The 27,188-nt window shown below is 43.4% G+C and overlaps 1 protein-coding gene across 5 annotated transcripts in view; it reads left to right on the forward strand.

Moving 5' to 3' along the window:
- The window catches only part of LOC124010918 (kinesin-like protein KIF3A), a 94,442-nt gene that overhangs the window by 55,069 nt on the left and 12,185 nt on the right, over window positions 1-27,188 (forward strand). For 2 of the 5 annotated variants that reach the window (XM_046323721.1, XM_046323718.1), the window contains exons 8-18: window positions 4,307-4,481; window positions 7,484-7,564; window positions 13,291-13,368; window positions 17,360-17,368; window positions 20,072-20,231; window positions 20,472-20,652; window positions 23,565-23,675; window positions 26,133-26,258; window positions 26,400-26,453; window positions 26,602-26,670; window positions 26,809-26,930. In XM_046323721.1, coding sequence (XP_046179677.1) covers window positions 4,307-4,481; window positions 7,484-7,564; window positions 13,291-13,368; window positions 17,360-17,368; window positions 20,072-20,231; window positions 20,472-20,652; window positions 23,565-23,675; window positions 26,133-26,258; window positions 26,400-26,453; window positions 26,602-26,670; window positions 26,809-26,930 — 1,166 coding nt within the window. The remainder of the gene's footprint in view (window positions 1-4,306; window positions 4,482-7,483; window positions 7,565-13,290; window positions 13,369-17,359; window positions 17,369-20,071; window positions 20,232-20,471; window positions 20,653-23,564; window positions 23,676-26,132; window positions 26,259-26,399; window positions 26,454-26,601; window positions 26,671-26,808; window positions 26,931-27,188) is intronic. The other 3 variants (XM_046323719.1, XM_046323722.1, XM_046323723.1) reach the window with 3 other exon arrangements.

The following is a 27,188-nucleotide window of genomic DNA, read 5'->3' on the forward strand; positions in this document are numbered from 1 at the left end:
CATACTATATACAGGGTCAGTTCAATACCATACTATATACAGGCTCAGTTCAATACCATACTATATACAGGCTCAGTTCAATACCATACTATATACAGGCTCAGTTCAATACCATACTATATACAGGGTCAGTTCAATACCATACTATATACAGGGTCAGTTCAATACCATACTATATACAGGGTCAGTTCAATACCATACTATATACAGGGTCAGTTCAATACCATACTATATACAGGCTCAGTTCAATACCATACTATATACCATACTATATACAGGGTCAGTTCAATACCATACTATATACAGGGTCAGTTCAATACCAGACTATATACAGGGTCAGTTCAATACCATACTATGTACAGGGTCAGTTCAATACCATACTATATACAGGGTCAGGATATAACATACTATATACAGGCTCAGTTCAATACCATACTATATACAGGCTCAGTTCAATACCATACTATATACAGGGTCAGTTCAATACCATACTATATACCATACTATATACAGGGTCAGTTCAATACCATACTATATACAGGCTCAGTTTAATACCATACTATATACAGGGTCAGTTCAATACCATACTATATACAGGCTCAGTTCAATACCATACTATATACAGGGTCAGTTCAATACCATACTATATACCATACTATATACAGGGTCAGTTCAATACCATACTATATACAGGCTCAGTTCAATACCATACTATATACAGGGTCAGTTCAATACCATACTATATACAGGCTCAGTTCAATACCATACTATATACAGGGTCAGTTCAATACCATACTATATACAGGGTCAGTTCAATACCATACTATATACAGGGTCAGTTCAATACCATACTATATACAGGGTCAGTTAAATACCATACTATATACAGGGTCAGTTCAATACCATACTATATACAGGCTCAGTTCAATACCATACTATATACAGGGTCAGTTCAATACCATACTATATACAGGGTCAGTTCAATACCATACTATATACAGGGTCAGTTCAATACCATACTATATACCATACTATATACAGGGTCAGTTCAATACCATACTATATACAGGGTCAGTTCAATACCATACTATATACAGGGTCAGTTCAAAACCATACTATATACAGGGTCAGTTCAACACCATACTATATACAGGGTCAGTTCAATACCATACTATATACAGGCTCAGTTCAATACCATACTATATACAGGGTCAGTTCAATACCATACTATATACCATACTATATACAGGGTCAGTTCAATACCATACTATATACAGGCTCAGTTCAATACCATACTATATACAGGGTCAGTTCAATACCATACTATATACAGGCTCAGTTCAATACCATACTATATACAGGGTCAGTTCAATACCATACTATATACAGGGTCAGTTCAATACCATACTATATACAGGGTCAGTTCAATACCATACTATATACAGGGTCAGTTCAATACCATACTATATACAGGCTTAGTTCAATACCATACTATATACAGGGTCAATTCAATACCATACTATATACCATACTATATACAGGGTCAGTTCAATACCATACTATATACAGGGTCAGTTCAATACCATACTATATACAGGGTCAGTTCAATACCATACTATATACCATACTATATACAGGGTCAGTTCAATACCATACTATATACAGGCTCAGTTCAATACCATACTATATACAGGCTCAGTTCAATACCATACTATATACCATACTATATACAGGGTCAGTTCAATACCATACTATATACAGGGTCAGTTCAATACCATACTATATACAGGGTCAGTTCAATACCATACTATATACAGGGTCAGTTCAATACCATACTATATACAGGGTCAGTTCAATACCAGACTATATACAGGGTCAGTTCAATACCAGACTATATACAGGGTCAGTTCAATACCATACTATATACAGGGTCAGTTCAATACCATACTATATACAGGGTCAGTTCAATACCATACTATATACAGGGTCAGTTCAATACCATACTATATACAGGGTCAGTTCAATACCATACTATATACAGGGTCAGTTCAATACCATACTATATACAGGGTCAGTTCAATACCATACTATATACAGGGTCAGTTCAATACCATACTATATACAGGGTCAGTTCAATACCATACTATATACAGGGTCAGTTCAATACCATACTATATACAGGGTCAGTTCAATACCATACTATATACAGGGTCAGTTCAATACCATACTATATACAGGGTCAGTTCAATACCATACTATATACAGGGTCAGTTCAAAACCATACTATATACAGGGTCAGTTCAATACCATATTATATACAGGGTCAGTTCAATACCATACTATATACAGGTTCAGTTCAATACCATACTATATACAGGGTCAGTTCAATACCATACTATATACAGGGTCAGTTCAATACCATACTATATACAGGGTCAGTTCAATACCATATTATATACAGGGTCAGTTCAATACCATATTATATACAGGGTCAGTTCAATACCATACTATATACAGGGTCAGTTCAATACCATACTATATACAGGGTCAGTTCAATACCATACTATATACAGGGTCAGCTCAATACCATACTATATACAGGGTCAGTTCAATACCATACTATATACAGGGTCAGCTCAATACCATACTATATACAGGGTCAGTTCATTACCGTACTATATACAGGGTCAGTTCAATACCGTACTATATACAGGGTCAGTTCAAAACCGTACTATATACAGGGTCAGTTCAATACCGTACTATATACAGGGTCAGTTCAAAACCATACTATATACAGGGTCAGGATATAACATACTATATACAGGGTCAGTTCAATACCATACTATATACAGGGTAAGGATATAACATACTATATACAGGGTCAGTTCAATACCATACTATATACAGGCTCAGTTCAATACCATACTATATACAGGGTCAGTTCAATACCAGACTATATACAGGGTCAGTTCAATACCATACTATATACAGGGTCAGTTCAATACCATACTATATACAGGGTCAGTTCAATACCATACTATATACAGGGTCAGGATATAACATACTATATACAGGGTCAGTTCAATACCATACTATATACAGGGTCAGTTCCACACCATATTTACAATGTGCAGGGATACTGGAGTGATGGAGGTAGATATGTATAGGGGGAAGGGGACAGGGAGGTAGATATGTATAGGTGGAAGGGAACAGGGAGGTAGATATGTATAGGGGTAAAGGAACAGGGAGGTAGATATGTATAGGGGTAAGGGGACAGGGAGGTAGATATGTATAGGGGTAAGGGGGCAGGGAGGTAGATATGTATAGGGGTTAGGGGACAGGGAGGTAGATATGTATAGGGGGAAGGGAACAGGGATACTGTACGACCCTGTGAGTGTGTGTGTGTACGACCCTGTGAGTGTGTGTGTGTGTGTGTACGACCCTGTGAGTGTGTGTGTGTGTGTGTACGACCCTGTGAGTGTGTGTGTGTGTACGACCCTGTGAGTGTGTGTGTGTGTGTGTGTACGACCCTGTGAGTGTGTGTGTGTGTGTGTACGACCCTGTGAGTGTGTGTGTGTGTGTGTACGACCCTGTGAGTGTGTGTGTGTGTGTGTGTACGACCCTGTGAGTGTGTGTGTGTGTGTGTGTACGACCCTGTGAGTGTGTGTGTGTGTACGACCCTGTGAGTGTGTGTGTGTGTGTGTGTGTCCCTGTGAGTGTGTGTGTGTGTACGACCCTGTGAGTGTGTGTGTGTGTACGACCCTGTGAGTGTGTGTGTGTGTGTGTGTACGACCCTGTGAGTGTGTGTGTGTGTGTGTGTACGACCCTGTGAGTGTGTGTGTGTGTGTGTACGACCCTGTGAGTGTGTGTGTGTGTACGACCCTGTGAGTGTGTGTGTGTGTGTACGACCCTGTGAGTGTGTGTGTGTGTACAACCCTGTGTGTGTGTGTGTGTGTGTGTGTGTGTGTGTGTGTGTGTGTGTGACCCTGTGAGTGTGTGTGTGTGCACGACCCTGTGAGTGTGTTTAGAGACAAGGCAGTGATAAAAGGTCAATAAAGATACAAGCTTAACTCAGTCTGTGTATCTACGTTGTTAGCTATTTATCAGTCTTATTGCCTGGAGATATATTACATTAAATAGCAACTTACATCCAACTGGAATCAAATTAAAACACTATTATAAATGCATATAAATAAACACACAAATATGACATGTATTTGGATCAAGTCTACTCTCGTTCCTTGCTGTTCTCTCAGAGAAAGGTTTTGCTCTCGTCATATGTAATTGTCATAAACCTTCTGGTCAGTGTGCGAACATCGGCCCAGCGGACTACAACTACGACGAGACCATCAGCACGCTGCGTTACGCCAACCGGGCCAAGAACATCAAGAACAAAGCCCGGATCAATGAAGACCCCAAGGATGCCCTGCTACGGCAGTTCCAGAAGGAGATCGAAGAGCTTAGGAAGAAACTCCAAGAAGGTCAGTTAGTGGTCCTCTCTATTGATGCTGTCTTCATTTGGGACAGGAGTTGTAATATGACAAACACACTTCTGTGTTCAAGTTAGGATTGGGTCCAAAGTCTTTAAGGGCCAATTTCCTGTTTCCTAGTCTTAGACTGAAAGGCATGCTTAATGGAGAAATGTTCTAGTAAGCCTGCACTAAGGGTTTGAGGAGAGTTAGCCTGCACTAAGGGCTTAAGGAGAGTTAGCCTGCACTAAGGGCTTAAGGAGAGTTAGCCTGCACTAAGGGCTTAAGGAGAGTTAGCCTGCACTAAGGGCTTAAGGAGAGTTAGCCTGCACTAAGGGCTTAAGGAGAGTTAGCCTGCACTAAGGGCTTAAGGAGAGTTAGCCTGCACTAAGGGCTTAAGGAGAGTTAGCCTGCACTAAGGGCTTAAGGAGAGTTAGCCTGCACTAAGGGTTTAAGGCAGGTTAGCCTGCACTAAGGGTTTAAGGCAGGTTAGCCTGCACTAAGGGCTTAAGGAAAGTTAGCCTGCACTAAGGGTTTAAGGCAGGTTAGCCTGCACTAAGGGTTTAAGACAGGTTAGCCTGCACTAAGGGTTTAAGGCAGGTTAGCCTGCACTAAGGGTTTAAGGCAGGTTAGCCTGCACTAAGGGTTTAAGGCAGGTTAGCCTGCACTAAGGGTTTAAGGCAGGTTAGCCTGCACTAAGGGTTTAAGGCAGGTTAGCCTGCACTAAGGGTTTAAGGCAGGTTAGCCTGCACTAAGGGTTTAAGGCAGGTTAGCCTGCACTAAGGGTTTAAGGCAGGTTAGCCTGCACTAAGGGTTTAAGGCAGGTTAGCCTGCACTAAGGGTTTAAGGCAGGTTAGCCTGCACTAAGGGTTTAAGGCAGGTTAGCCTGCACTAAGGGTTTAAGGCAGGTTAGCCTGCACTAAGGGTTTAAGGCAGGTTAGCCTGCACTAAGGGCAGGTTTAAGGCAGGTTAGCCTGCACTAAGGGTTTAAGGCAGGTTAGCCTGCACTAAGGGTTTAAGGCAGGTTAGCCTGCACTAAGGGTTTAAGGCAGGTTAGCCTGCACTAAGGGTTTAAGGCAGGTTAGCCTGCACTAAGGGTTTAAGGCAGGTTAGCCTGCACTAAGGGTTTAAGGCAGGTTAGCCTGCACTAAGGGTTTAAGGCAGGTTAGCCTGCACTAAGGGTTTAAGGCAGGTTAGCCTGCACTAAGGTTAGCCTGCACTAAGGCAGGTTAGCCTGCACTAAGGGTTTAAGGCAGGTTAGCCTGCACTAAGGGTTTAAGGCAGGTTAGCCTGCACTAAGGGTTTAAGGCAGGTTAGCCTGCACTAAGGGTTTAAGGCAGGTTAGCCTGCACTAAGGGTTTAAGGCAGGTTAGCCTGCACTAAGGGTTTAAGGCAGGTTAGCCTGCACTAAGGGTTTAAGGCAGGTTAGCCTGCACTAAGGGTTTAAGGCAGGTTAGCCTGCACTAAGGGTTTAAGGCAGGTTAGCCTGCACTAAGGGTTTAAGGCAGGTTAGCCTGCACTAAGGGTTTAAGGCAGGTTAGCCTGCACTAAGGGTTTAAGGCAGGTTAGCCTGCACTAAGGGTTTAAGGCAGGTTAGCCTGCACTAAGGGTTTAAGGCAGGTTAGCCTGCACTAAGGGTTTAAGGCAGGTTAGCCTGCACTAAGGGTTTAAGGCAGGTTAGCCTGCACTAAGGGTTTAAGGCAGGTTAGCCTGCACTATGGGTTTAAGGCAGGTTAGCCTGCACTATGGGTTTAAGGCAGGTTAGCCTGCACTATGGGTTTAAGGAGAGTTAGCCTGCACTATGGGTTTAAGGCAGGTTAGCCTGCACTATGGGTTTAAGGCAGGTTAGCCTGCACTATGGGTTTAAGGCAGGTTAGCCTGCACTAGGGTTTAAGGGTTTAAGGCAGGTTAGCCTGCACTCAGGGTTTAAGGCAGGTTAGCCTGCACTCAGGGTTTAAGGCAGGTTAGCCTGCACTCAGGGTTTAAGGCAGGTTAGCCTGCACTCAGGGTTTAAGGCAGGTTAGCCTGCACTCAGGGTTTAAGGCAGGTTAGCCTGCACTCAGGGTTTAGCCTGCAGGTTAGCCTGCACTCAGGGTTTAAGGCAGGTTAGCCTGCACTCAGGGTTTAAGGCAGGTTAGCCTGCACTCAGGGTTTAAGGCAGGTTAGCCTGCACTCAGGGTTTAAGGCAGGTTAGCCTGCACTCAGGGCACTAAGGGTTTAAGGCAGGTTAGCCTGCACTCAGGGTTTAAGGCAGGTTAGCCTGCACTCAGGGTTTAAGGCAGGTTAGCCTGCACTCAGGGTTTAAGGCAGGTTAGCCTGCACTCAGGGTTTAAGGCAGGTTAGCCTGCACTCAGGGTTTAAGGCAGGTTAGCCTGCACTCAGGGTTTAAGGCAGGTTAGCCTGCACTCAGGGTTTAAGGCAGGTTAGCCTGCACTCAGGGTTTAAGGCAGGTTAGCCTGCACTCAGGGTTTAAGGCAGGTTAGCCTGCACTCAGGGTTTAAGGCAGGTTAGCCTGCACTCAGGGTTTAAGGCAGGTTAGCCTGCACTCAGGGTTTAAGGCAGGTTAGCCTGCACTCAGGGTTTAAGGCAGGTTAGCCTGCACTCAGGGTTTAAGGCAGGTTAGCCTGCACTCAGGGTTTAAGGCAGGTTAGCCTGCACTCAGGGTTTAAGGCAGGTTAGCCTGCACTAAGGGTTTAAGGAGAGTTAGCCTGCACTCAGGGTTTAAGGCAGGTTAGCCTGCACTCAGGGTTTAAGGCAGGTTAGCCTGCACTCAGGGTTTAAGGCAGGGTAGCCTGCACTCAGGGTTTAAGGCAGGTTAGCCTGCACTAAGGGTTTAAGGCAGGTTAGCCTGCACTAAGGGTTTAAGGCAGGTTAGCCTGCACTAAGGGTTTAAGGCAGGTTAGCCTGCACTAAGGGTTTAAGGAGAGTTAGCCTGCACTAAGGGTTTAAGGAGAGTTAGCCTGCACTAAGGGTTTAAGGAGAGTTTAGAACTGAATTCTGTTCTGCTGTTCCAGGGGAAGAGATCTCCGGGTCGGAGGGCAGTGGATCAGAAGAGATGGATGAAGGAGATGATGAGGGACGAAGGAAGCGGAGAGGTAAGGGGCCCCGTTCTCCCTCTCTCCCAACAGGAGTGTGCTAATAGTACTTTGGCTCCTTATGAAGTTCACTAGGCTACTTTGAAGGGTACTAGTTCTCTGTGAAGGGCCCTTGGCTTCTGAACTGTACTGGGCTTTGGTTAGAAGGAGTCCACTATATAGGGAACAGGATGCTATTTGGGATGTAGCGGTGGACTGTTCCCCAGTCCCCATGTTGCTTTTTAAAAACGGAATATATGAATAAAATATGTTTCAGAGAAGTTGGGGTTTGTTTATGGAAACTTGCTTCCAGCACTACAGCAGAAAGATGCAATCTTGGGGGGGGGGGGGGGGGGGAGCTGATGCATGAATGCTTCTACATAGACTTATCTTAACCATTTGTGGTTGATGCTATCATCAAAGGGTTAACCCTCCCACATGTAAAACATATTGGCCCTCAAAGTTGTCTGCGAGATGTTTGTCATGATTATTTAATGTGGGCTTATTTCCTGATGACTAAACTGAGTCAGCGTCCCCTTTTCTAAATAATCGCACTAAAAGTACCTAGAAGACGTGTGGAGAGAGAGTAAACCATGGCATCTGCCCTTTATGTTAGACAAAAGGTGGAAAATATGAATCTGTGAAACTGTTCACTCACTTCAATGAATTTACACCCTTTTATTTATTCCACGTTTTGTTACAGCCTGAAGTCAACATGGATTAAATATGTTTCTCTCTCACCCATCTATACACAATAGCCCACAATGACAGGGAAAACATGTCTTTTGAAATGTTTGCACATTTATTGAAAATGAAATACAGAACTATCTCATTTACAAGTATTCACACCCCTGAGTCAATATTTTGAAGATGTACCTTTGGCTGTGATTACAGCTGTGAGTCTTTCTGGGTAAGTCTCTAAGAGGAATTACAGCTGTGAGTCTTTCTGGGTAAGTCTCTAAGAGTGATTACAGCTGTAGTCTTTCTGGGTCAGTCTCTAAGAGTGATTACAGCTGTGATTCTTTCTGGGTAAGTCTCTAAGAGTGATTACAGCTGTGAGTCTTTCTGGGTCAGTCTCTAAGAGTGATTACAGCTGTAGTCTTTCTGGGTAAGTCTCTAAGAGTGATTACAGCTGTGAGTCTTTCTGGGTCAGTCTCTAAGAGTGATTACAGCAGTGAGTCTTTCTGGGTCAGTCTCTAAGAGTGATTACAGCTGTAGTCTTTCTGGGTCAGTCTCTAAGAGTGATTACAGCAGTGAGTCTTTCTGGGTCAGTCTCTAAGAGTGATTACAGCTGAGTCTTTCTGGGTAAGTCTCTAAGAGTGATTACAGCTGTACTCTTTCTGGGTAAGTCTCTAAGAGTGATTACAGCTGAGTCTTTCTGGGTACGTCTCTAAGATGAATTACAGCTGTGATTCTTTCTGGGTAAGTCTCTAAGAGTGATTACAGCTGTAGTCTTTCTGGGTCAGTCTCTAAGAGTGATTACAGCTGTGAGTCTTTCTGGGTCAGTCTCTAAGAGTGATTACAGCTGTAGTCTTTCTGGGTCAGTCTCTAAGAGTGATTACAGCAGTGAGTCTTTCTGGGTCAGTCTCTAAGAGTGATTACAGCTGTGAGTCTTTCTGGGTCAGTCTCTAAGAGTGATTACAGCTGTAGTCTTTCTGGGTCAGTCTCTGGAGTGATTACAGCTGTGAGTCTTTCTGGGTAAGTCTCTAAGAGTGATTACAGCTGAGTCTTTCTTTCTCTAAGAAAAGCTTCTTGATTACAGCTGTAGTCTTTCTGGGTCAAATAGTGATTACAGCTGTAGTCTTTCTGGGTCAGTCTCTAGACATTACAGCATTTTCTGGGTAAGTCTTGCTTTGCACAGATTTTCAAGCCTGTTATTTAAAATTCTTCAAGCTCTGTCAAAATGAAACTTGGACAACCATTTTCAGTCTTGAACATTTTCAAAAGGATTTAAAGAGTCTTCTTGGTAAACAACTTCAGTGTAGATTTGGCCTCATGTTTTAGGTTCTTGTCCTTCTGAAAGGTGACTTCATCTCCCAGTGTCTGGTGGAAAGCAGACTGAACCAGGTTTTCCTCTAGTATTTAGCCTGTGTTTAGCTCCATTCTATTTCCTGTCTCCGATCCTTAAGGGTTACAAGCATAACAATTACCTACAGTATAACATGATGCAGCCACCACTATGCTTGAAAATATGGAGAGAGGTACTCACTAATGTTTGGGGGCAAATCCAATACAACACATAACACTTTATATTCAGGACAAAAAGATAATTGCTTTGCCACATGTTTTGCAGTGTTACTTTATGTAAAGTGTAATTAATAACTTCACTATGCTCAAAGGGATATTCAATGTCTGCTTTTTACATTCTTTTTACCCATCTACCAATAGGTGCCCTTCTTTGCGAGGCATTGGAAAACCTCCCTGGTCTTTGTGGTTGAATTTGTGTTTGAAATTCACTGCTTGACTGAGGGACCTTACAATTATCTGTATGTGTGGGGTGCAGAGATGAGGTAGTCATTGAAAAATCATGTTAAACACTATTATACAGAGTGAGTCCATACAACTGATGATGTGACATGTTTTACTCCTGAATTTATTTAGGCTTGTCATAACAAAGGGGTTGAATACTTATTGACTCAATACATTTCAGATTTTAATTTTTAAATTAAATTGTTAAACTTTCTGAGAAACATAATTCCACTTGGACATTATGGGGTATTGTGTGTATGCCAGTGACAACAAAACTCAATTTAGTCCATTTAAAAACTCTTAACAACAAAACGTGGAAAAAGTCGAGGGGTGTGAATCCTGTCTGAAGGCGCTGCACACGTCCGAATGATCGTTCAGTCATCATTCTCAAAGTATTGCTGTATGTATTGGGACTTCCTGCTACTCTTTCTATCGTGGTATAGCTAGGTGCCTTGACAGTTGTTCTTGGTCATGTGACCTGATCAGTCAACTGTCTGGATGTAGCCTTTGTGCTCTTAGTTTTAAATTCCTGCACTGTACATTATTTAGTGTATTAAGGCTGGGTGATATGACCTAAAAATATATATTTGATTTATTTACTTATGGACGATTCACAATATACACAGAGGACATCTCCTCTTTTAATGAAATAGACTGACCAGGTGAATCCAGGTGAAAGATATGGTCCCTTATTGATGCCATTTGTTAAATCCACTTCAATCAGGTTCAATCAGATTTTCAAGCATTGAGACAATTGAGACATTTACATTTACATTTAAGTCATTTAGCAGACGCTCTTATCCAGAGCGACTTACAAATTGGAGACATGGATTGTGTACGTGAGCCATTGAGGGTGAATGGACAAGACAAAATATTTAAGTGCCTTTGAACAAGGTATGGTAGTACAGGGTATGGTGGTACAGGGTATGGTAGAACAGGGTATGGTAGTACAGGGTATGGTAGTACAGGGTATGGTAGAACAGGGTATGGTAGTACAGGGTATGGTAGTACAGGGTATGGTAGTACAGGGTATGGTAGTACAGGGTATGGTAGAACAGGGTATGGTAGTACAGGGTACGGGATATGGTAGTACAGGGTACAGGGTATGGTAGTACAGGGTATGGTAGAACAGGGTATGGTAGAACAGGGTATGGTAGTACAGGGTATGGTAGTACAGGGTATGGTAGTACAGGGTATGGTAGAACAGGGTATGGTAGAACAGGGTATGGTAGTACAGGGTACAGGATATGGTAGTACAGGGTACAGGGTATGGTAGTACAGGGTACAGGGTATGGTAGTACAGGGTATGGTAGAACAGGGTATGGTAGTACAGGGTATGGTAGTACAGGGTATGGTAGTACAGGGTATGGTAGTACAGGGTATGGTAGTACAGGGTACAGGGTATGGTAGTACAGGGTACAGGGTATGGTAGTACAGGGTATGGTAGTACAGGGTATGGTAGTACAGGGTACAGGGTATGGTAGTACAGGGTACAGGGTATGGTAGTACAGGGTACAGGGTATGGTAGTACAGGGTACAGGGTATGGTAGTACAGGGTACAGGGTATGGTAGTACAGGGTACAGGGTATGGTAGTACAGGGTATGGTAGTACAGGGTATGGTAGTACAGGGTATGGTAGTACAGGGTACAGGGTATGGTAGTACAGGGTATGGTCAAATAGACCGCATTTCAAACAGTCAGCAATAATCTGATGAATTCACGATTTATAAGCCTTCCAGAACCATCAGACCCACTAATCATTTATAAGCCCTCCAGAACCATCAGACCCACTAATAATTTATAAGCCTTCCAGAACCATCAGACCCACTAATAATTTATAAGCCTTCCAGAACCATCAGACCCACTAATAATTTATAAGCCCTCCAGAACCATCAGACCCACTAATAATTTATAAGCCCTCCAGAACCATCAGACCCACTAATAATTTATAAGCCTTCCAGAACCATCAGACCCACTAATAATTTATAAGCCCTCCAGAACCATCAGACCCACTAATAATTTATAAGCCCTCCAGAACCATCAGACCCACTAATAATTTATAAGCCCTCCAGAACCATCAGACCCACTAATAATTTATAAGCCTTCCAGAACCATCAGACCCACTAATAATTTATAAGCCCTCCAGAACCATCAGACCCACTAATAATTTATAAGCCTTCCAGAACCATCAGACCCACTAATAATTTATAAGCCTTCCAGAACCATCAGACCCACTAATAATTTATAAGCCTTCCAGAACCATCAGACCCACTAATAATTTATAATAATAATTTCATTATTTTATAAAAATAGTTGAATCTGCGTTTTTTGCAATAGTCACTGCTCTGTCTATGAAAATGCCCCTTTGGTTACAAATCCGCCTGCAATTTGAGGAGTTGAAATGTTAACATCCCTATTGGTGTTTTTTTTTACATCGATTCTTGTTATTCAGGCGTGTGGAACATGGAACTAAAATATACATTCAAATGAAAGTAATATCGCCCAGCCCTAGTGTGTGTGTGTGCATCCACTCTCCCAGCCCTAGTGTGTGTGCATCCACTCTCCCAGCCCTAGTGTGTGTGCATCCACTCTCCCAGCCCTAGTGTGTGTGTGTGCATCCACTCTCCCAGCCCTAGTGTGTGTGTGTGCATCCACTCTCCCAGCCCTAGTGTGTGTGTGTGCATCCACTCTCCCAGCCCTAGTGTGTGTGTGTGCATCCACTCTCCCAGCCCTAGTGTGTGTGTGTGCATCCACTCTCCCAGCCCTAGTGTGTGTGTGTGCATCCACTCTCCCAGCCCTAGTGTGTGTGTGTGCATCCACTCTCCCAGCCCTAGTGTGTGTGTGTGCATCCACTCTCCCAGCCCTAGTGTGTGTGTGTGCATCCACTCTCCCAGCCCTAGTGTGTGTGTGTGCATCCACTCTCCCAGCCCTAGTGTGTGTGTGTGCATCCACTCTCCCAGCCCTAGTGTGTGTGTGTGCATCCACTCTCCCAGCCCTAGTGTGTGTGTGTGCATCCACTCTCCCAGCCCTAGTGTGTGTGTGTGCATCCACTCTCCCAGGTTATATAAAGCATTTAGGATTGGCCTCTAGGCTGATTGGCTCCAGGTTTGTTGCTCTTTTTACAGGATCCCATCGCCTGATCTTCCTCGCTTTCTCCTCTCTCTTTCTCCTCTCTCTTTCTCTCTCTCCCCATCCTTCCCTCGCCCCCTCCCCCTCTCTCCATCTCTCTCTGTGTTTGATGTGTCCCTGTTGAGTGTCTACTCTACTCTGTGTTGCAGGCAGTGGCAGCAGCATCAGTAGCTCAGACTCCTCTATAGAGGCACAGACCACTGAGGAGAAACTCAAGGCTCAGGCTAGTGAGTGGGAGCAGCTTGCTGTCTGCACTACCAACCCTACCACCAACAGCTAGTTAATATGTTCCAGGGACTGTATTCACAAAGCATCTCCGAGTTGATAGTGCTGATCTAGGATCTGTTTTGGCTTTTAGGCCTATATCGTAATGCTTTTATGGACAAGGGGACCTGCTCCTAGATCAACACCTACTCTGAGGAGCCTGTATACATCAGGAACAGGCTAACCAACTACCCCTTCTTAATGTTAAACTCCCCTGCCTGCCCGCCCTGCCAGTCCTAATGTTAACCTCCCCTGCCTGCATGCCTCCCCCTGCCAGTCCTATAGATAGAAGTTACCCAGCCTGTCCTATAGATAGAAGGTACCCAGCCAGTCCTATAGATAGAAGGTACCCAGCCAGTCCTATAGATAGAAGGTACCCAGTCTCCCCCTTCCAGTCCTATCGATAAAAGGTACCCAGCCTGCCCTGCCTGTGCTATAGATAGAAGGTACCCTGCCTGTCCTATAGATAGAAGGTACCCAGCCAGTCCTATAGATAGAAGGTACCCAGCCAGTCCTATAGATAGAAGGTACCCAGCCAGTCCTATAGATAGAAGGTACCCAGCCAGTCCTATAGATAGAAGGTACCCAGCCAGTCCTATAGATAGAAGGTACCCAGCCAGTTCTATAGATAGAAGGTACCCAGCATGCCAGTCCTATAGGTAGAAGGTACCCAGCATGCCAGTCCTATAGGTAGAAGGTACCCAGCATGCCAGTCCTATAGGTAGAAGGTACCCAGCATGCCAGTCCTATAGGTAGAAGGTACCCAGCATGCCAGTCCTATAGGTAGAAGGTACCCAGCATGCCAGTCCTATAGGTAGAAGGTACCCAGCATGCCAGTCCTATAGGTAGAAGGTACCCAGCATGCCAGTCCTATAGGTAGAAGGTACCCAGCATGCCAGTCCTATAGGTAGAAGGTACCCAGCATGCCAGTCCTATAGATAGAAGATACCCAGCCTGCCCTGCCAGTCCTATAGGTAGAAGGTACCCAGCCCAAACGCCTCTACAAACAGCAATACAAACTGCTTTCTACAACCTTCATTGTATTGCTGGCTGTAAGTCATATTGTACATGGAAGATGGTTTCACAGAAGTCGGTTGGTGCTAGACTTAGAAGGATGATGTTTCAGCTGACACTACTGCTTCATGTCTATCTCACCACTATATCAACACTACTGTTACATGTCAATCTATCTAACCTCTATATAAACACTACTGCTACATGACTATCTAACCTCTATATCAACACTACTGCTACATGTCTATCTAACCACTATATAAACACTACTTTTACATGTCTATCTATCTAACCACTATATCAACACTACTGTTACATGTCTATCTAACCACTATATAAACACTACTGTTACATGTCAATCTATCTAACCACTATATCAACACTACTGCTACATGTCTATCTAACCACTATATATACACTACTGCTACATGTCTATCTATCTAACCTCTATATAAACACTACTGTTACATGTCAATCTATCTAACCTCTATATAAACACTACTGTTACATGTCAATCTATCTAACCTCTATATAAACACTACTGTTACATGTCAATCTATCTAACCTCTATATAAACACTACTGTTACATGTCTATCTAACCACTATATAAACACTACTGCTACATGTCTATCTAACCTCTATATAAACACTACTGTTACATGTCTATCTAACCACTATATAAACACTACTGCTTCATGTCAATCTATCTAACCTCTATATAAACACTACTGCTACATGACTATCTAACCACTATATAAACACTACTGCTACATGACTATCTAACCACTATATAAACACTACTGTTACATGTCTATCTAACCACTATATAAACACTACTGTTACATGACTATCTAACCACTATATAAACACTACTGTTACATGTCAATCTATCTAACCACTATATAAACACTACTGTTACATGTCTATCTAACCACTATATAAACACTACTGCTACATGACTATCTAACCACTATATAAACACTACTGCTACATGTCTATCTATCTAACCACTATATAAACACTACTGCTACATGTCTATCTATCTAACCACTATATAAACACTACTGTTACATGTCTATCTATCTAACCACTATATAAACACTACTGTTACATGTCAATCTATCTAACCTCTATATAAACACTACTGTTACATGTCTATCTAACCACTATATAAACACTACTGCTACATGACTATCTAACCACTATATAAACACTACTGTTACATGTCTATCTAACCACTATATAAACACTACTGTTACATGTCTATCTAACCACTATATAAACACTACTGTTACATGTCAATCTATCTAACCTCTATATAAACACTACTGTTACATGTCTATCTAACCACTATATAAACACTACTGCTACATGTCTATCTAACCTCTATATAAACACTACTGCTACATGACTATCTAACCACTATATAAACACTACTGCTACATGTCTATCTAACCACTATATAAACACTACTGTTACATGTCTATCTAACCTCTATATAAACACTACTGTTACATGTCAATCTATCTAACCTCTATATAAACACTACTGCTACATGTCTATCTAACCTCTATATAAACACTACTGTTACATGTCTATCTAACCTCTATATAAACACTACTGTTACATGTCTATCTAACCACTATATAAACACTACTGTTACATGTCTATCTAACCACTATATAAACACTACTGCTACATGACTATCTAACCACTATATCAATAGTACTACTGGGTTTCTATGTCTCTCAATCTGTCTGTCTCTCTCCCTCTGTCTGTCTGCCTCTCTCCCTCTGTCTGTCTGCCTCTCTCCCTCTGTCTGTCTGCCTCTCTCCCTCTGTCTGTCTGCCTCTCTCCCTCTGTCTGTCTGCCTCTCTCCCTCTGTCTGTCTGCCTCTCTCCCTCTGTCTGTCTGCCTCTCTCCCTCTGTCTGTCTGCCTCTCTCCCTCTGTCTGTCTGCCTCTCTCCCTCTGTCTGTCTGCCTCTCTCCCTCTGTCTGCCTCTCTCCCTCTGTCTGTCTGCCTCTCTCCCTCTGTCTGTCTGCCTCTCTCCCTCTGTCTGTCTGTCTCTCTCCCTCTGTCTGTCTGTCTCTCTCCCTCTGTCTGTCTGCCTCTCTCCCTCTGTCTGTCTGCCTCTCTGCCTCTCTCCCTCTGTCTGTCTGCCTCTCTCCCTCTCTCCCTCTGTCTGTCTGTCTGTCTGTCTGTCTGTCTGTCTGTCTGTCTGTCTGTCTGTCTGTCTGTCTGTCTGTCTGTCTGTCTGTCTGTCTGTCTGTCTGTCTGTCTGTCTGTCTCTGTCTGTCTGTCTGCCTCTCTCCCAATGTCTGTCTGTCTCTCTCCCTCTGTCTGTCTGCCTCTCTCCCTTTGTCTCTCTCCCTCTGTCTGTCTGTCTCTCTCCCTCTGTCTGTCTGTCTCTCTCCCTCTGTCTGTCTGCCTCTCTCCCTCTGTCTGTCTGTCTCTCCCTCCGTCTGTCTGCCTCTCTCCCTCTGTCTGTCTGTCTCTCTCCCTCTGTCTGTCTGTCTCTCTCCCTCTGTCTGTCTGCCTCTCTCCCTCTGTCTGTCTGCCTCTCTCCCTCTGTCTGTCTGCCTCTCTCCCTCTGTCTGTCTGCCTCTCTCCCTCTGTCTGTCTGCCTCTCTCCCTCTGTCTGTCTGTCTCTCTCCCTCTGTCTGTCTGTCTCTCTCCCTCTGTCTGTCTGTCTCTCTCCCTCCCTCTGTCTGTCTCTCTCCCTCTGTCTGTCTCTCTCCCTCTGTCTGTCTGCCTTGCTCCCTCTGTCGGTTTATCTCTCCCTTTATCTCGTTCTGTCTCTCTTTCTGTTTAGGTGTGTCTGTGCCTCTTTGTAGAATCTATAAGACTGTTCCAGCTCACTGTGTAATCTCTTCTTTCTCCTGCTGGTGCTAAATGCTTCCTGTTTGACTCTGACTCGCTATTCTCCTCTTAATACAAGAAGACAGAGGTTGGTGCCAAAACATCCTCTATAGATAAATAACTCTCAACTGACCACAATCAATGGCTGTGTTCCAAACTGTACCCTATTCTCCACATTTTTGGCTCTGGTCAAAAGTAGTGCACAAAATAGTTAAGGAGCCGTTTGGGATACAACCAATGTCTCTGGTCTGGTCTTGGATCTGTATGTGCCCAGGCAACTTCTTTAGTTTGGTTGTCAGACAGATCTGGGACCAGGTTATATTTGCAATATCTTTCAGTGAACTATAGAATGTTTTTAAATGATCAAACTAATATAATTGAATTGACAAACCAGCTTTTAAAGCGAAAAAAAGACAAGAAAATTGTCAACAGAATGAAATATATGGTTGAGTCGGTCAGTCAATATGAATGAAGGTTCTCTACTGTACTGCCACTCTGTCTGTCAAGGTCTTTCCCATCACGTACGTCTCCATGTCTCTGAGAGAGAGACGTGCTTGACGTGCTTTGTATAGCTGAAGAGGAAATAACTGCCCTGAGCTTAAGTTAGAAGGCCTGAGGCCTGCACGTTGTCTAGCAACCGGTTCTCAGATGGCACCCTGTTCCCTTTATGGTGCACTACTTTTGACCAGGGTTCATAGGGTAGTGAACTACTTTTGACCAGGGTTCATAGGGTAGTGCACTACTTTTGACCAGGGTTCATAGGGTAGTGCACTACTTTTGACCAGGGTTCATAGGGTAGTGCACTACTTTTGACCAGGGTTCATAGGGTAGTGCACTACTTTTGACCAGGGTTCATAGGGTAGTGCACTACTTTTGACCAGGGTTCATAGGGTTGTGCACTACTTTTGACCAGGGTTCATAGGGTAGTGCACTACTTTTGACCAGGGTTCATAGGGTAGTGCACTACTTTTGACCAGGGTTCATAGGGTAGTGCACTACTTTTGACCAGGGTTCATAGGGTAGTGCACTACTTTTGACCAGGGTTCATAGGGTAGTGCACTACTTTTGACCAGGGTCCAATAGGGTAGTGCACTACTTTTGACCAGGGTTCATAGGGTAGTGCACTACTTTTGACCAGGGTTCATAGGGTAGTGCACTACTTTTGACCAGGGTCCAATAGGTTAGTGCACTACTTTTGACCAGGGTTCATAGGTTAGTGCACTACATTTGACCAGGGTTCATAGGTTAGTGCACTACTTTTGACCAGGGTTCATAGGTTAGTGCACTACTTTTGACCAGGGTTCATAGGTTAGTGCACTACTTTTGACCAGGGTTCAATAGGGTAGTGCACTACTTTTGACCAGGGTTCAATAGGGTAGTGCACTACTTTTGACCAGGGTCCAATAAGGTAGTGCACTACTTTTGACCAGGGTCCAATAAGGTAGTGCACTACTTTTGACCAGGGTTCATAGGGTAGTGCACTACTTTTGACCAGGGTTCATAGGGTAGTGCACTACTTTTGACCAGGGTTCATAGGGTAGTGCACTACTTTTGACCAGGGTTCATAGGGTAGTGCCCCTACTTTTGACCAGGGTTCATAGGGCTCTGTGCAAATGTAGTGCACTATAAAGGGCACAGGGTGTCAGTTGGGACATACACAGAGGTTCTTTTAAAATCACCCTTCAACTTCCTGCTCTTAATCTGATTGAATATCTTCTCCAGAAAGCACTGACTGCTGTCTCATCAAGGAGATAATTCATGTCGATACTGTTTTTACTGCTCTGTAGAAGAGCAGCTACTATCTAACACGTTGAGAGTGTATTAAATGTAATATTTGACTAATTGACCATTGTAATATGATGTGTTGTCTTAGCCTGGTCCCAGGTCTGTTTGTGCACAGTGTGACAACGACCATAGGAGTTGGCAAGATAAGCACAAACAGATCTGGAATCAGACTAGTGCTGTCTAAGCAAACCTAGGAATCAGACTGGGTTGGGTGTAGGGTGATGTTCGCTCTGAGATGCAGATCTTAGATCAGCATTCTGTACCTAAGGGAAACTTCCACCCTTAGTGGGTGGGTTGAGGTGGTGGGAACTAAACAATGACACGGCATTAAGAAACATCCATGCATAGATGTTATCATCTACGTGTACCTACATGTAAAAAATGTAACTGCATTGTTGGTTCGGGGCTCATAAGTAAGCATTTCACTGTAAGGTCAACACCTGTTGCATTCAGCATTTCACTGTAAGGTCTACCTACACCTGTTGCATTCAGCATTTCACTGTAAGGTCAACACCTGTTGCATTCAGCATTTCACTGTAAGGTCAACACCTGTTGCATTCAGCATTTCACTGTAAGGTCTACCTACACCTGTTGCATTCAGCATTTCACTGTAAGGTCAACACCTGTTGCATTCAGCATTTCACTGTAAGGTCTACCTACACCTGTTGCATTCAGCATTTCACTGTAAGGTCAACACCTGTTGCATTCAGCATTTCACTGTAAGGTCAACACCTGTTGCATTCAGCATTTCACTGTAAGGTCTACCTACACCTGTTGCATTCAGCATTTCACTGTAAGGTCTACCTACACCTGTTGCATTCAGCATTTCACTGTAAGGTCAACACCTGTTGCATTCAGCATTTCACTGTAAGGTCTACCTACACCTGTTGCATTCAACGCATGTGACTAATACAATGTGATTTGATTTGATGATGGTTGTGGACTTGGGGGATGGTTCTATAAGTCAAATAAATGATGATCACTATTATTATTATTATTATTAAAGGGAAGAAGAAGAAGGTTTCTCCTGACAAGATGGTGGAGATGCAGGCGAAGATCGAGGAGGAGAGGAAGGAGCTAGAAGCCACGCTGGACATGGAGGAGGAGGAGAGGAACAAGGCCAGGGCAGAACTGGAGAAGAGAGAGAAGGATCTCCTCAAAGCGCAGTGAGTCTGGGGTTACAAACATTCCCTAAGTTCCCAAGTTTTACAGAAATCACGGTTGAAGAATAATCTACTACTTTGAAATATTATCTAACGTTAGCCCCACCCCTAGATGCTTTTCGATGCCCTCTTGTCGATCAGAGACCTCTAGAAGGGTATAAGGAATATGACAGACACTCCATCTAGCCTACTAAAGCTACTTTCAGATCTACTGAGCCCTGACCTCTAACCTCCTTCCCCCAGGCAGGAGCATCACCTGCTGCTGGAGAAGCTGTCAGCCCTGGAGAAGAAGGTGATCGTAGGAGGGGTGGACCTCCTGGCCAAGGCTGAGGAGCAGGAGAAACTACTGCAGGAGTCTAACAATGAGCTAGAGGAGAGACGCAGGAGGGCTGAGCTGCTCCGCAGAGAGCTAGAGGAGAAGGAGGTATACCATCTTACACACTGTATTACAGTGGCCTTCAGAAAGTATTCAGACCCTTTTACGTTTTCCACGTTTAGTTGTCACAGACTGAATTTGAAATTGATCAAATTTAAATTGTTGTGTCACTGGCCTACACACAATACGGGGCGGCAGGGGGTCCTAGTGGTTAGAGCGTTGGACTAGTAACCGGAAGGTTGCAAGTTCAAACCCCTGAGCTGACAAGGTACACATCTGTCGTTCTGCCCCTGAACAGGCAGTTAACCCACAGTTCCTAGGTCGTCATTGAAAATAAGAATTTGTTCTTAACTGACTTGCCTAGTTAAATAAAGGTAAAATAAATATCCCATAATGTCAAAGTGGAATTATGTTTTTTAATTTTTTAATTCGGGCTGTAACACAAGAACATATGGAAAAAGACAAGGGGTGTGAATACTTCCTGAAGGCACTATACATCATACCATCAAGTCAACTGGAGGAGAAGCAGTTCTATCACAGAATATGATATCATCTACAGTACATGGTAGAGAGTAGCCAGGGTCGTTGTTCAGACAACTGAAGAGTTGTAAATACATATGACTTAGTGGTTAACTCCCCTTGCTCTACATATATGACTTAGTGGTTAACTACCCTTGCTCTACATATATGACTTAGTGGTTAACTCCCCTTGCTCTACATATATGACTTAGTGGTTAACTCCCTTGCTCTACATATATGACTTAGTGGTTAACTCCCCTTGCTCTACATATATGACTTAGTGGTTAACTCCCCTTGCTCTACATATATGACTGACTTATGACTTAGTGTTAACTCCCTTGCTCTACATATATGACTTAGTGGTTAACTCCCCTTGCTCTACATATATGACTTAGTGGTTAACTCCTCTTGCTTAGTGGTTAACTCCCCTTGCTCTACATATATGACTTAGTGGTTAACTCCCTTGCTCTACATATATGACTTAGTGGTTAACTCCCCTTGCTCTACATATATGACTTAGTGGTTAACTCCCCTTGCTCTACATATATGACTTAGTGGTTAACTCCCTCTTGCTCTACATATATGACTTAGTGGTTAACTCCCCTTGCTCTACATATATGACTTAGTGGTTAACTCCCCTTGCTCTACATATATGACTTAGTGGTTAACTCCCTTGCTCTACATATATGACTTAGTGGTTAACTCCCCTTGCTCTACATATATGACTTAGTGGTTAACTCCCCTTGCTCTACATATATGACTTAGTGGTTAACTCCCCTTGCTCTACATATATGACTTAGTGGTTAACTCCCCTTGCTCTACATATATGACTTAGTGGTTAACTTTGCTCTAGACTTAGTGGTTAACTCCTCTTGCTCTACATCTGACATGGTTAACTCCTTGCTCTACTCATTTCTGCTCAAATATGACTTAGTGGTTACTCCACTTGCTCTGACTATATGACTTAGTGATTAACTGACGCTGATGAGGGGTGATACTTAGTGGTTAACTCCCCTTGCTCTACATATATGACTTAGTGGTTAACTCCCCTTGCTCATCTGACATGTCTCATTTCTGCATCAAAATACTCACCACTACACTTCCTCTGACTGGTTGATTCTCAGTGATAAAAATGAGACTGATGAGGGGACAATGATATTTTGTTGTTGTGACATGGCAAATATTTATTGGTTCAGTCATATTGGGAAATGAAAAGTCATTAACGTATAAACAACTGTCCCATTTTTAACTGGATGTCCATTTTTTAAATTGTAGTGCATTATTTTTGACTAGATTACATATTTGGGTCGGGGGAGGGACAAAAATTGAGACTACAGATTATTTTATGGGACAATATATTTATGTTGTTGTGGAGAAAGATGAGTAAATGTATTTATTGGTTCTTGTCATTTTCATGAGAGATGAAAAAGTCAGGAAATTAACTTTAAAAAAAAAGTAAATATATTTTTAAGGATGTCCATTTTTTAAATTGTATTATTATTATTTTTTAAGGTAGTCATTACATTTTGGGTGGGGTGGGGTTGCCAGAATATCTGGTGAAAAAAATGGAGTCCATGCTGAAAAAGTTTGGATACCACTGCCTTTAAAGTCTACTAAGTCACACCAGTCAGAACCTTTAAAGTCTACTAAGTCACACCAGTCAGAACCTTTAAAGTCTACTAAGTCACACCAGTCAGAACCTTTAAAGTCTACTAAGTCACACCAGTCAGAACCTTTAAAGTCTACTAAGTCACACCAGTCAGAACCTTTAAAGTCTACTAAGTCACACCAGTCAGAACCTTTAAAGTCTACTAAGTCACACCAGTCAGCACCTTTAAAGTCTACTAAGTCACACCAGTCAGAACCTTTAAAGTCTACTAAGTCACACCAGTCAGCACCTTGCTAGTTCAGATAAGGTGCCTGCTTTGCTTTCCCTGAAAATGGCAATGGCATCTGTCGATGAGCAGAGGAATTGAACATAATAAAAGCTACAAACTGACTCTGGTCAGAAGCAGTGAACTACATAGGGAATAGAGTATCTTTTAAAAATGTACGTAGTTCTGTCCTTGAGCTGTTCTTGTCTAATGATCTTCTGTTTCATGTCATTCTGTATTATGGTTCATGTTCTATGTTGGACCCCATGAAGAGTAGCTGCTGGTTTTGCAACAGCTAATGGGGATCCTAATAAAATACCCACATACTCCCATCTTGTTTCCATCAGTGGGAAAAGCCTTCAGGCGTTTCTGCATGTTCTGTTGTCTCCTATGTTCAAGGGAGGCTCTACACATTTTTAACGTCAGATTCAGTATCTCCAGCACCATACCAGTATCTACATGGAGATAATTAAATGAGGTTCAAAAGTGGTGAGGTTTCCCGTTTTAATGATTAAATAAATGAAATGAAATCCAAAACTCCCTGTCTTGTTTGTGGCATCCATGCAGGCGGAGCGCCTGGACATGGAAGAGAAGTACTCCAGTCTGCAGGAGGAGGCTCAGGGGAAGACCAAGAAGCTGAAGAAAGTCTGGACCATGCTGATGGCTGCCAAGTCAGAGGTAAGAATGTCCAAGTCCCACAGGACTCTGGTGAAAACTAGTGCACTATATAGTGAATAGGATTCATCCCAAGTGGGTTCAAACACAGGACTGGGGCCTTGTTGTGTTGTGGATGACCTGCAGCAGGAGCAGAACATTAACACACAGCATTGGTTCATTACTTGATTAACAATATATAATATATGCCATTTATCAGACGCTTTTATCCAAAGCGACTTACAGTCATGTGTGCATACATTCTACGTATGGGTGGTCCCGGGGATCGAACCCACTACCCTGGCGTTACAAGCGCCATGCTCTACCAACTGAGCTACAGAAGGACCACACAGTATTGGTTCATTACTTCATTAACACACAGCATTGGTTCATTACTTCATTAACACACAGCATTGCTTCATTACTTCATTAACACACAGTATTGGTTCATTAACACACAGTATTGGTGCATTACTTCATTAACACACAGTATTGGTTCATTACTTCATTAACACACAGTATTGGTTCATTACTTCATTAACACACAGTATTGGTTCATTACTTCATTAACACATACACTGACTGTACACAACATTAAGGACACCTTAATATTGAGTTGCACCCCCCTTTGCCCTCTGAACAGCCTCAATTCATCGGGGCATGGACTCTACAAGGTGTCAAACTTTCCTCAGGGACGTTGGCCCATATTGACTCCAATGCTTCCCACATTTTTGTTAAGTTGGCCGGATGTCCGTTTGGGTGGTGGACCATTTTTGAAATACAAGGGAAACTGTTGAGCGTGACAAACCCAGCACCGTTACAGTTCTTGACACAAACCGGTGCGCTTTGCACCTACTACCATACCCTGTTCAAAGGCAGCTACTACCATACCCTGTTCAAAGGCAGCTACTACCATACCCTGTTCAAAGGCACCTAATACCATACCCTGTTCAAAGGCAGCTACTACCATACCCTGTTCAAAGGCACCTACTACCATACCCTGTTCAAAGGCAGCTACTACCATACCCTGTTCAAAGGCAGCTACTACCATACCCGGTTAAAAGGCACCTACTACCATACCCTGTTCAAAGGCACCTACTACCATACTCTGTTCAAAGGCACCTACTACCATACCCTGTTCAAAGACACCTACTACCATACCCTGTTCAAAGGCACTTCAATCTTTCGTCTTGCCCATTCACCCTCTGAATGGCACACAGACACAATTCATGTCTCCATTTTCTCAAGGCTTAACAATCCTTCTTTAGCCTGTCTCTTCTCCTTCATCTACACTGATTGAAGTGGATTTAACAGGTGACCTCAATAAGGGATCATCGCTTTCACCTGGATTCACCTGGTCAGTCTGTCATGGAAAGTACTCAGTGTATAACACATAATGAATACATTCTCAATAATTATTGAGAATACAGACTTCAAACGTATGCTAAACATCCTTCACCAAAAGGACATTTCATGTGGCTCTAATTTCAGAAAGATCCAGAAAGATCCAAAAGATCATGAATATCTATGTGGACATTTCGTATGGAATTGTCCAGAAGCAGTCACGTCAACACACGGCATTGGCTCATTTCTTCGTCAACACACGGCATTGGCTCATTTCTTCGTCAACACACGGCATTGGCTCATTTCTTCGTCAACACACGGCATTGGCTCATTTCTTCGTCAACACACGGCATTGGCTCATTTCTTCGTCAACACACGGCATTGGCTCATTTCTTCGTCAACACACGGCATTGGCTCATTTCTTCGTCAACACACGGCATTGGCTCATTTCTTCGTCAACACACGGCATTGGCTCATTTCTTCGTCAACACACGGCATTGGCTCATTTCTTCGTCAACACACGGCATTGGCTCATTTCTTCGTCAACACACGGCATTGGCTCATTTCTTCGTCAACACACGGCATTGGCTCATTTCTTCGTCAACACACGGCATTGGCTCATTTCTTCGTCAACACACGGCATTGGCTCATTTCTTCGTCAACACTCATTTCTTCGGCATTGGCTCATTTCTTCGTCAACACACGGCATTGGCTCATTTCTTCGTCAACACACGGCATTGGCTCATTTCTTCGTCAACACACGGCATTGGCTCATTTCTTCGTCAACACACGGCATTGGCTCATTTCTTCGTCAACACACGGCATTGGCTCATTTCTTCGTCAACACACGGCATTGGCTCATTTCTTCGTCAACACACGGCATTGGCTCATTTCTTCGTCAACACACGGCATTGGCTCATTTCTTCGTCAACACACGGCATTGGCTCATTTCTTCGTCAACACACGGCATTGGCTCATTTCTTCGTCAACACACGGCATTGGCTCATTTCTTCGTCAACACACGGCATTGGCTCATTTCTTTTTCAACACACGGCATTGGCTCATTTCTTCGTCAACACACGGCATTGGTTCAGTGGTAGTCTTGTGGTTGTTGAGAGGTTGTTGTTGTGTTGTCAGATGGCCGACCTGCAGCAGGAACATCACCGGGAGATCGAGGGCCTGCTGGAGAATATCCGCCACCTCAGCAGAGAGCTACGACTGCAGATGCTCATCATAGACAGCTTCATCCCACAGGAATACCAGGTGTGTGTGTGACAACTACCTGTCTGTCTACATGTCGTAGACCTGTGTGGGTGTGTGTGTCCGTCCATTTATGTTTGTGTGAGAGCGTATTTAGTTAGCACTGATGCTAATATGGTTCCTGCTTCTTCCTGTCTGGTGCAGGAGATGATTGAGAACTATGTACAGTGGAATGAGGACATTGGGGAATGGCAGCTGGTGAGTTCTGCATACAGCCACAGTGAAATATTTAACCTGAGAATAGTCAGGCTAAGGGGAGGGAGTTTCTCCATTAACATAGACAGTACAAAGCCACGTTGGTGTGATTGCCTCATGCTTATGACATTGTTTACTTGTTGGTCCTCAGAAGTGTGTAGCGTACACTGGTAACAACATGAGAAAACAGACCCCCGTGCCGGACAAGAAAGAAAAAGATGTGAGTTCTTCGTTCACACCGACATAAGAAGACAGGCAAGCATAGTGCATCTGGATAATATTATTTGACCCTCTCTTTATGTTCCTCCTCCACCCTCTCTCTATCCCCCTCTCCTTCCTCTCTCCCTCTCCCCATCAGCCGTTTGAGGTGGACCTGTCTCATGTGTACTTAGCCTACACAGAGGAGAGTATGAGACAGTCACTGATGAAGCTGGAGAGGCCCAGGACCTCCAAGAGTAGTAGGCCCAAGACTGGACGAAGGTAAACCACCACCACCGCCTGTCTCCCAGCTGCTGCCGGTACATCGTTATCCACCATGAACAATAGTGGTAGTACCAACCAGGATAACAGTACTAATATACCAACCAGGATAACAGTACTAATATACCAACCAGGATAACAGTACTAATATACCAACCAGGATAACAGTACTAATATACCAACCAGGATAACAGTACTAATATACCAACCAGGATAACAGTACTAATATACCAACCAGGATAACAGTACTAATATACC

Source organism: Oncorhynchus gorbuscha, linkage group LG23 (assembly GCF_021184085.1).
Source record: "Oncorhynchus gorbuscha isolate QuinsamMale2020 ecotype Even-year linkage group LG23, OgorEven_v1.0, whole genome shotgun sequence".
NCBI lineage: Eukaryota > Metazoa > Chordata > Actinopteri > Salmoniformes > Salmonidae > Oncorhynchus > Oncorhynchus gorbuscha.